This window comes from Struthio camelus, chromosome Z (genome assembly GCF_040807025.1).
Source record: "Struthio camelus isolate bStrCam1 chromosome Z, bStrCam1.hap1, whole genome shotgun sequence".
Taxonomy (NCBI): Eukaryota; Metazoa; Chordata; class Aves; order Struthioniformes; family Struthionidae; genus Struthio; species Struthio camelus.
This window is the reverse complement of record NC_090982.1, coordinates 25,070,774-25,082,156: the sequence shown is the minus strand read 5'-3', so window position 1 is coordinate 25,082,156 and position 11,383 is coordinate 25,070,774. Positions and strand designations below refer to the sequence as shown.

The window sequence follows — 11,383 nt, the reverse complement described above, 5'->3', positions numbered from 1 at the left end:
GAAATTTGTCGACTGATTACTTCATCACCAGCTCCCTTTGCTGCCTCCCCGCACATTTAAAATGCAATAGCAGTTAACTTGTCCACCCAAGTTCTAAAAACTCATCATCTTCAAAGGAACATATTATTTTAAAACAGATCACCTAGAAATAAAAATCATATTCATTTCTCCAGCACAGGTACTAACTACACAATAGGAGAAACAGTCTCCAACATAGGTCATGCCTACGCTTGCACGTACAGCAGCTGAATAGGAATGGATCTATAAAAAGTTCATAGTGAGGACCCAACAGCCAACCTATATGCATTTCAGAGTGTTTTACTTCAGACTACCTCTAGTTTAGTCCTGTAGGCTAAACACATAGCACTGCAGGAGTTCACTGGGGTGTCCCTGGAGTGCCTCTCTCAGTGTGGTTTAATTAAGGAACGAAGTGCCATGCTGTTCCATGATGCAAATGAAATCATAGTGTGTGGGCATTACCCAGAGACTCCTTTGAAAAAGTACATTCTTATCTGAACTAAAACGCTAATATACATACAAACTCAGATGACTAGAGCCGTTAAGTTACTTAGAAGCAGTACGCTAGAGACAGCACCATTAAAACATGTCACAGATTTGCCTTTGCTAGAGGTTGCTCTGAACATCATGCACTGAGGTGCTGCCTGGGTGGTAACTTCCTTCAGTGAGATCTTCAGTACATTCCCTGTTAAAACTGAGTGTCTTCTCAGTATATAGCTGTTTACAGAACAGGAGGTTACCATTATTACAGACTACTTTGGAAATACAAAAGAATACTGCGGTAAGCTTCCACATACCTAAACACTGAAGGAATGTGGGGCTGCCATTAGCCTCCATTCCAGAGTAACCTTGCTAGGTGAGAAACGCCCAGGATGAAGTCAGAGCAGAATTCTCTCTACACAGGCAATTTTGTCAGTACTGAAATGAAAAAAATGCCTACAACAGGGCGTTAGCCTGGGGAAGTAGCCCACAACGCTTCATGCCAGATAGCTAAAAATCAATGCTGCTTTCACTGATACTACTTTAGAAGACACTAGGAACCACTGCCCAATGACTTATTTTCAGTTAATTTTTCTTCTACTTCAGTGAAGGTGCTTGCTAAATATAAACATTCCTCCAAGCTCTGTCTTAGTAAGGCTGGGAAGAGACGAGCTTGTCTATTCCTTCATAAAGACAAGGATATTGAGTAAGGAAAATAGCAGAGGCTGATCTATTTTAAGCTGGCAAAGGTGAAAAAGAGTTGCTGTAGTGCCCCTTTTCCCTGGAGGCAGAGGAAAGAAAGCTCTTGAGCAGCATGGGGTAAAAGGAGGCAAGAACAGTTTCAAGTGCAAGAAAGTTGCAATTATCCTGGAACTGCAGATTTAGCAGCCACTAGACGCCTTGATTTATCCTGATAATCCCAATAAAGCTTTTATAAAGTTGACAACCATACTACTTCTCTCAGAAACAGTGCTCATGTTATATGCCTTCAGTTATAAAGCTGTGTTGTCTTCATTACTAAAGACAACTTATTATTACTACTATAAAACGTTATCAGTTAGAAATGAGTGCTCATTCAAAAGTCTTTTGTACTAACATACACTTTAGTAAATAGGCCTCATCCAAACAATTTTTACAAGATTTTATTTTTTGCATCTGTTCCTACAAAGTTTCCATGGGTTAAAGGAACATTCCCCTCCAGCTGTGTCACTGAAATAACTCCGAAATGTATATTTTTCATTTAGACTCAGCACAGCCCAAATGTAAGATAGTTTGTAAGAGGAAATTGCCCTACCAGTGAAAAGCAGACGATTTTTCTCATTATGAATCTTTGGGAGGAAGGGTGAGAATAACAAAAAAGAGAATCAAGAACTTTCTAGCGGGCAAAAATCTTTGAAACTGGTCGTCTTGATGCCTGAATAGTAGTACTATGTAGATTTCGCTCTCAAGTATGAACAGTTTTCTTCACTGGGTAAGACATGGCATGTAGCTACCACCCATAAGCTTTAGTCCATACTGCTTTCTTCTTGAACTCTGTGAGAGATCTCAAGGCCAGAAGTGTAACTGCAAAAAGAATGATAAATCACATTAGCATGTGCAGCCCAGATTGCAAAGGTTGTAAGAGTATTCTTCCTCATCTTTTTGCTAACACTGGTATAGATTCAGTTCTCTTAGTGACTCTTTTCATGACTTTTTCATGGTTAGCCTGTGAGCTTCTGATCCTGCTTCCACTGTTCACACGCCACACTAGTCTCTACAGCCCTCTGAAATGGGAGGCTGTACTGGACCTTTCACTTATTTTTTAGCATGTTTCCCACTCAAACCCTACCACATTACCATCTGCTAATCAGACCATCACTTTGAAACGGCACATGGGTCAACCAACATCTTGAATCCTATAAGCAGTGATCCAAGAAGGGAGATGGGAGGCACTGGGAAGGAGAGGATCATAAAGTATGAGGCCTTAAATCTTCTGTGCAATTCACTGATTGTATTTGAAAGATTCATGCTTTTGGGTAAAATCTAGTTACCAAAGCAGTCACATTCAAGTCATCCAGGAGGGAATATGATATTCTAGTACTTAAAAAAGAAGCTCAAGAAAAACTTTGATTCATTCTTAACCAGAGCATAGTGAGTATGTGTGTGTGTATGTATGTATGTGTATTTTATTTTTTTATTTATATCTATATCTCAGAGGAGATTCCCCAAAAACATTCAGCATTATTTCTGCTATTCTAAGCTCATGTCTTCCAGAGATGAAGCAGACACAATATCTGAATTTTCAGTCTGTTAACAGACAGTGCCTAAAGATCCCAGGTCCTCCAAACACGGCTAATTATCCTAGCAATGCAAAGAACATTATAACCAGATTTCATCAAGCCATGTTTAGGACCAACAAGTCAGGTGATTCAAATAAGGCGCCTCGAGTTAATGGAAGAAACGCAAGCACACTCACTTCATTCAAGAATATCTGTGGTGACCTCTTAAATTTACTTGCATGTCACAATTCTACACATCTAGGTGAGCAATGGAGTGCAAGCTAAGGCCACGGGATATTACTGCAATTCAAAATAAACTTCCATCTCTTTTCACCCTTCTTGTCAACAGACCCCATTCCTCTACTTTTTCCAGTCAGACCATTGCACTAGGCTTTTCATTGTCTGTCTCCTGTCCCTTCCCCACCGTTCATTCCTCAGCTGCAATTGAAGAAATGGTTATGGATTTCCTATTATAGTATTGGAGGGTTTCCAAACAGTATGTTACATTTGTTTTTAAGGATAACTTTAAAAGCAAATGGCAGACCAACCAAAATGGGCTCGTAGGACCAGGTGTAGCTTGAGATTTCTTGGATCTCTGGTGGCACATCATGAAAGTCAACATGTTAGATATCAAAGAATTTAAGAAGGTGGAACAGATGGGAATCTTATCTTACCTATGAAGGTTTCCTTAAAGACAATACACAGCTCTCCTATGTAGGCCAGTAGCATTGGTTCATCACACTCCTTTAATGCACTGGACTTTTCTCTACACTAATAGTTATAGAAAGATACAGACCCAATTAAAAACATTCTACCTTTCAGCAGATCCTTGGAAGATTCTGATAACACTTCCGTAGGACTTTCCGCCATATTGATAAGCCAGTCAATAAACTAAAAATAAAAAGGAAAATCCAAATTAAAAGAGCCCTTGTATCAGAGCACAAGTTCCTCTCAGCTTGATAGCAACATCTGATTACAGCTAAACCTGAGTAACTACCTAATCAGAGGCAGTGGCCAATCAACTTTCTGCCTGAACTATCCAAAGTCTCCAGACAGCGCCTCTTCCTGTCAGTGTACTTTCTCCCACTGTTAGTTCTGGAACTACCTTTGCTCCTTCCCACTGCCTCAGCAGTAACCCTTCATAACAAAGGAAGCACTTTCTCTCCTTCTTGTATACTTATGCCATTATCTTTTCAACATGGCCTTTTATTATCACTCTCTTGGCCAAACATTTTAAAGGCAAAACCTTCAGCACTTTTACCATCTTTGTCCTTCTTTAGACCTCTCTCTCTTTTCATTTTTTCACTGGCAGCGGATGCTACCTGGAGGGGAATGTGGTATTTCAAACTTATCTGGATGATTTTAAAGGCACATTCTCAAATGCTTTCCTAAAGCTTAACTGGACACTTGCATATTAACAGCCTTCTCCTACATACCTCTCACATTCCAACTCTGACTTCAGTGGGAGCTCTGAGCGCAAGAAGCATGCATGAGCCAGTCCTGAATAGATTCCAGTTTACATAAAATAGTTAACTATGAATCTATTGATTTATAAGCAGGTTTCTCCATAGATCTCAGTCATAAGCAATCTATACTGTGAGTGTGTCAAATTAGGCACAATTTCCCACATCTGTTCTTGTCATATGCTTGAAAATAAAATGACACATTACAAGCTGGAAAGAGGATCTCTGACTGCTATAAATTACCACTGTGGTGATCTCCAGCTACAGAGGATCTGCCTTTTATGTTAGTTAAGACTAACTTGCTACCAACAGCTGCCAGCTCTTCTCTCCCAGCTGCACCCACTTAAGAGTTTGACTTCCAACACTGGAATGTTCTTTATTTCTCTGCAACTCATTTCACTTGAGAACACACATTACATCTTCTGAGACAAGTCATGTCTAATTGTGGACAAAGAAAAGCAAGACCACACGTCAGATGCAATAAATATAGAGGAAGTAACTACTTCACCTAAGACTTGAGCTGACTAAGAACTGAGTGCTTTCCAACTCTTGGAAAATGCTTACCACTACATGGAACTTTACCTTCTGTGTTTGCTCTTTCCAAGGCTCTTTAGCTAGCAAGAGGGTAATGCTGCTTGGAAGGAGAGTCAGAGTCTCTTGCACAGCAAGCTTGGCAGTGGGCTGTTTGCCAATGTGATCCTCAGACAATTCTGGCAATACGCTTTCGTGCTTCCATGGTGACCAGTTGGCACTGAGGCCAAGCAACAATGGTGCACCATGGTCAGCCCAGGCAACCACAGAAGCTGCAAAGAGCCACAAGAGGAAGTCTATGGCCTAAACAGGAAAAAGACAAAAGTGCAATTCATTAACTCAATGATAATTCATTGAGGACAATTCATTAATTGAATAATATAGGAAAAAGCATATGATCACGTATTCTTCAACATATAACCTCTGGAGCTGTTACCTGAAAACTCAGCTAACCTTCCAAAAGCAAGAACTAAAAAGTTTTTAATAGCTTCCCTTACGCTTCGAGACAGAAGAGGTTTTTTTCTGAAAATCAAGATCAATTTAAAATGTCTATAAAAATAGAAGCTAACCAAACTCTTCTAAAAATTAACCTTTCCATTAAGGCTGATCCATTGTTCACTTAAAATGGGGAAATGCAGCTTTATAGCCAACTGACTCTTCAGGGAAGTTTATAGAGGTGGACACCTTTGCGGCGTCACAGCCATTTGGGAAATACTGCAGCAATGCAACAAACTCCTTTCTAACCCAAGCAGCAATTTATGTCCTGAAGCAGATTTAAATGGCTGAACACATGTAACAATGAACAATACTGGTGCCCTAAAACTGCCCAACCTCCCTTTGAAACGGTAGCTGCAGAGTTCTGACCTGATTAGACAATTCTACTGGTGAATTCAAACTTTAAGTGTTCCAAATAGAGCAAGTTTGAAGCAATGCTTTCCTCTTCCTTTCTCGCAATTTAGATACAGTTTTTTTTAATTAAGAGTTTTAAATACATATACATTAATAAAATAAACAGAGAGGAATTTCTCTATGGAGATAAGATGATAGCTTTTTAAAAGATAAAAGCATGAGGAATAATACTTATTGCTGACAAAGAGCATATGTTAGGTCAGCAACCATTTTTCTCTTGCCTGAAAGCTGCAAATTATTTTCACAGCATGTACCTCTTTAAGATCCACATTTTGTATAGGTGTTGATTTGTACACAACATTTCTGATATAGCCCATCAGATCTAGCAGCCAGTCCATTCTTTTCATCACTCCTGGAAGAGCAAGATTATTGGTTTACATTAAACACTACAATGTACTATTTTTCTTTAAAAAGCAAGTATAGGGAATCACTGTAACAACAAAGCATTGACTGTGAAGGAACAACAATCACCAGTACCACTATCATATTTAATTTACTGCTGCCAGTGGAAGAAAGCATAGAGGCAATTAAACAATACTACTTAAAACTGCCCCTGTAGTGAAGGTAACAAACTAAACACTTTAAAAAGTATGCCAGGAGAGAATCATTTCACGTAAATGAGAGAGTCTGCAGATCCCACTAATGCCATCTACAGATGTGGCCACTACAAAATTCTAACAAAGACTCCTAAAACTTTGCTGAGGTCCTTCCTCCAATACTTCATCCAAGCTTAGCACTGACATCACTGTACACGTGGGGAGTGTTGACAAAATGCTCCCACAATGCAGACAGAATCACTAGATTATAGTCAATACTTACAAGCATCATCAATCCTCAACCCAAGGATGTAACATGATATTAACCTCCAAGTAATGCTCCCTATTTCTACTTACTTCATGAAGCTTCTGTCAGAGCTAGTAATACCTCTTCTCTTCATTGATTTACAATGTGCTGCCCAAGACATGTTCTGCCTTTGTCCAACATACAAATAATCAGCTTTATCTCATCTCTAGCTTTGAGACCATGTCACTTCATACATTGCCTTCTGCTGCTATTCTTTGCATGTCCCTTCTTCCATCTGGCCTCCTCTTTTATCCAAAGGAATCTCATTTCACTCATCCTAAACTCACTGCTGTTTGAAGTTCTTTCACCATAGTTGGCACCTAGGGCACTTGTAAAATAATGCTTTAAAATTGTTGTTCTGTGAACAACTGAATCAGCCTAAGGTCCTGATGCCATGAGAATGGAGAGATCTCATTCCTCCCTCCTTCTGCATTTGCTTCTTCCTCATCTTGAGTAATTATGCTTCTCTTGCACCAGCTCCAGCACTTACCAGACCCTTAGCTGAGCTAACCCAGATCATTAACTCAGCAGATAATTATCTGCTACGGCGGGGAGGAGGAAGGGTAATTTGTTTCCCATGTTAAGTCAGCTCAAGGAGTTCAGAAGAGCAACTTATTTCCCTGACTCAATCAATCTCATAGAAACCTCTGCCTGTTGTGTCACACATCGTATCACACACCAGTTAAGTCAGCCATTAGCTCTGAAAGATAGCAAGGTTATACTACTACTAGTGGTGTCTAATGTGCTGGGTACATTTCTAACATTCCCTTACACTTGAAAATCAAAAAGGCACTGATCTAAAGAAAATTGTAGTCTGCAAACCACTTGGCTACAGTAAGTGACTTGTAGCTGATCCAAGGAGCCATAAAGAACTTAAACAAGCATAAAAGCAATGTTTGATACAAGCATGTGAAGAGCTAAAAAATTCTGAAGGTTGAAAGCAGTCTCTAACCCACAGAAATCAGAAAACCATTTGTTTACACTGTCTTAAAATTATTTAAAAAGGATCAGTTCAGACCCATCAATATTTGTTCATGTTGCAGCTGATTACTCTTTAAGCCTCGCCCTTACCTGTGTTTTCATGGCTCACAATACGAGTGTGATAGAAACCATGCAAGAGCATCCATGCAATAGATTCTTTTTGGTGATACCCTACCACAGTATCAATTAAGGCACTCAAGTTCATCAGAGGCAGTCTGCCTTGAGAAATTAAATACACTTTGGTGAAGGTGGCCTTCTCTATATTGTTCTGCAAATGCAACAGAAAAACACATGAAATTAGAATATATCAGTCTCATGGGAGCAGTGGGAAATGCTGCATTCATCTTTATGAAGACAGGAGGCATTTCTGATTATTTAGCAGGCTCATTTTTTCTAAGATAGGTTATTAAGGATGAAACAGAAGATCATATGCACTACTTCAATTTTGTATGCTTCTAAAAGCTTCTGTAATTCAGTACAGTTTGACTGTTTCCACACTGCTTTAAATTCCACACTCCCCTTTATATTGAAAAGAGCCTGCTTGACATTCTGGAGAGGTAAATCTTCTTACAAGACAGGTTCACTGCAGTGACAAAAACGATCTTCTCAAATTGCGTTTTCCAATGTGGAAATCACAAGTTAAAGAGATAACTGATTAAGAAATGACAATTTAGCTTCCACATCCTATTTAAATGCTTGGTCTCCCTAATGAATCTGCCAGTAAGCAGAACAGCATGGTTCTATGTTATTAATGTTTCCTTGTAATTAATTCATCTGAAATCACCAAGTCCTTCCACACCCATCGTTCCTTAGCAAACAATATTTTTCAACTGCTAAGAATTCCACTGCTAAGTGATCTGGTGAGTTAGAACCTGAAAGCTTTTAAATTCCACTGTCATCCTTAATTATCTTATCCACCAGGAAATGTTCTCAGTGTGAATATAAATGCAGCCTATTAAATCAACAACACTGAAAGGCTGTTCAAAGTATCTTACATTTTTAACAAAAGCAAGGATTCATCAACTCAAGCACAGTTGGCTACCAGGGTGAGGTTTTAAATACGTGGTTAGGTTAACACCAGAGGCCTATGGTCTACTGTTTGTATCGTTAGACTGGGATGCAGAAGATCTAATACCATTTCTGTTCTGCTAACAGAGCCCATTTTGAACTTGGCCAAGCTAAGATCAGCAATACTTAGGTTGCTTTAAGAGAGGGTTTTGGATATAGATCCTAACTGCTTTTGCTTCTCTCTGATGCCTATAGTTTAGAACCAAAACTAAATCACATGTGTGATGTAAATACATTTATCGGTGCTCTTGAGGAGTTAAAATACTCCATTGACAGAAGAAAAAAAAAGTATGATAGGTTTATTTCACATAATTTGGTAATAAGAGTTTAGGAGTAAAAAGTCATTACCTTAGAGATCTGGGTAATGTGATCAATCTCTGAATCTGTCATTTCTGAGATACATTTTGCTACATCAATATACATATCCACTTCATCTCTCTGCAAACAGAAAAGTGAATGCATATTTGTATGTATACGACCAGGTTTCTTCATCATTAAAATGAAGGAATTCAGGAACCTGGTTAATGATTATGATAAATAAAAAGAAGCTAGCAACTAGATTAAGTATTTATTCTATTTTACAAATTCTGTATTTGCTGAGGCCTTCAGTGCACTTAATGATTAAGGAATAATTATATTTGAAAAATTATTTAAAGATTATTTTTTAAAAGTGCCCTTCCTCAGTAGTATTTTCTGTGACTAGATGGTTTCTTTAAAGCACTCTGAGAGGCTGAATTCTCCCTGGAAAAGAAAAAAAATTCTTCCTATTGTTTTCTGTCTCTGTTTCAATAAAATTTATTTCAGCACTAATTCTTTAGTTTTCCATTACCAAATACTAAATGACAGAACAGTGTACATAAGATTGGTTTCACAACTTAGTCATATCCCCCAAAATACCTGAAAATAACTTATATTGAAATTACACAGGAATCTTAACTACTCCCCCTTAAAATTTTACATCCTACTTCATGTTGCAAATCTGACGGTTCAGCGGGAAAAAAAAAGAGAGGATACAAAAATCAGTAAAAATATCCAGTTACAATGTTCGTAACAGGGTTCTGAATTTTTATATCCCATACTTATTCCTTACCTGAATTTCATTTGGTAGAAGCTCAAATATTTTCTCAGCAGCCTGGCACAGAAAGGTCCAGCAATACTGGGCAGGGTTTGGAAGTTTCATTGCCTGGCTGAGACCCTGTAAAACACACTGGCAAATTGCTGGGTTTTTGGTGCGGTTCTTCACTTCAAATTGCTGCATCAGAAACACTTCTGTAAAAGACTGTAGTTTGTCTTCTGCAACATGTTTCATCCAGAGAGGCAGAGACAAGAAAAGGTATTTCTGGGTTTTCACCTGAAAAGAAAATACAAGGTATTACAGTCATAAGGTTTGCAGTACTTTCCAGATTAAATATCTTTATCATGCTTATGTCTTTCTGTTTGGCCTAGTAATTAGATTCCTTTCTTGCTTCTTCACGGGTGTTCCCTGTACTATATACAAGCTAGTTACAAACAAGGAGGTCTCATTCATCATCCAACAGATTAAAATAAAATTTTAAATTGCCATCAAGTAGTGAGAGAACCCAGCAATTTTTCCCACATGATTTACACTAGCACATGCCAAGGACTCTAATAATTTTCTTTTGTGTTTAAAAAAAAAAAAAAAAAAAGGGCTCCTCTTTCTCTTAGTTTCAGATTCTAACTCTTCACTGACCTTCAGCTATTGTTATAAAGGATAACAGCGTAAAAAGCAGCTCAAGCACCACTTCAAAAGCACCTGAAGTCAGCAAAAACAGATCTTTTGCATAAATACTTCTCAGTTCTTCTTTCCTCTTTTAATGAATTGCTTGAATTAAAGAGAATTGAAACACGGCGATATTCTATGTTTCTTAAATACTAAGGATTTTCCTTTCAATGAACGCTACCTCAGTATAAATCTGGCTTTTGTTCTGAGAAGACAACTGTAACTTCCCTATATGGTGCCCACTGCATTCCTGCATAAAGCATACAGACCATACATAGGCAGTCAAGGACATAAACATGGTATTCCAAGCCCTCTCATTATTTTTGGCTGGTGAGGAAAAAAGAATATCATCTTAAAATGATCCAGAACTAACACATCTTGCAGCTGAGATCATTTTGTAACCTCTAGATCCCACCGCACTGAGAAATAGGGGCTGAGAAATCAAATCTGTCCTTTATTGGTACTCTAATAAATATCTAATAAATATCTTAAAATCTTTACTAAGTGTTTACATATTTGTGAAGGCTAAAGATTTAAAAATTACAGAGAAAGCAACCACTTGAACTGGAAAAGGCCACAGAAATCCACAATGGATTTTCTGAAAACTGTGCTGAACAGGCTCCTCAGCTAATATAAGCTGATAGAACTGCACACTAAGAGGTACTGTGGGATTCAGGGAGTTTGTAAAACTGTACCATGGAGACCTCATCAAGACCATGCCAAACTTCCATAAATAGAACTGCACTTCATAGTGGAGAATAACCCCAAATTTGATTCTCCCAAAGGTTAGTCTGTTAAACGTCTACTCAGGCAAAGTTTTCAAGGAGAAGTAACACCTCTTCCCAGATCTAGTGACAGAGCCGAAAGAAACAGGCAAGCTTTCAGAAAGGGAAGTAGGACTTGTCTCCATGTCCATCATCTGGTATAATAAAATATACTTCCTGTCTCTACATACATACAGTGCTCTCCTTACATCTTTTGGTTATCTAAGCTACAATATCACAAGAGAGGAAAAACGTCTTAAACGATCTACATAAAAACCAATGTAGCAGTCAAAGACATTTGTTAAACAACATTTCTACAGAACTCTG

The 11,383-nt window shown here is 38.3% G+C and overlaps 1 protein-coding gene across 3 annotated transcripts in view; it reads right to left on the bottom strand.

The window, feature by feature from the left end:
* Window positions 1-1,624: 1,624 nt before the first annotated feature.
* The window catches only part of FOCAD (focadhesin), a 131,792-nt gene continuing 122,033 nt past the window's right edge, over window positions 1,625-11,383 (bottom strand). For all 3 annotated transcript variants that reach the window (XM_068929137.1, XM_068929139.1, XM_068929138.1), the window contains exons 38-44: window positions 9,642-9,902; window positions 8,900-8,989; window positions 7,574-7,751; window positions 5,914-6,011; window positions 4,802-5,053; window positions 3,572-3,647; window positions 1,625-2,061 (exon numbers count right to left, since the gene is read on the bottom strand). In XM_068929137.1, coding sequence (XP_068785238.1) covers window positions 1,988-2,061; window positions 3,572-3,647; window positions 4,802-5,053; window positions 5,914-6,011; window positions 7,574-7,751; window positions 8,900-8,989; window positions 9,642-9,902 — 1,029 coding nt within the window. In that variant the 3' untranslated portion in view covers window positions 1,625-1,987. The remainder of the gene's footprint in view (window positions 2,062-3,571; window positions 3,648-4,801; window positions 5,054-5,913; window positions 6,012-7,573; window positions 7,752-8,899; window positions 8,990-9,641; window positions 9,903-11,383) is intronic.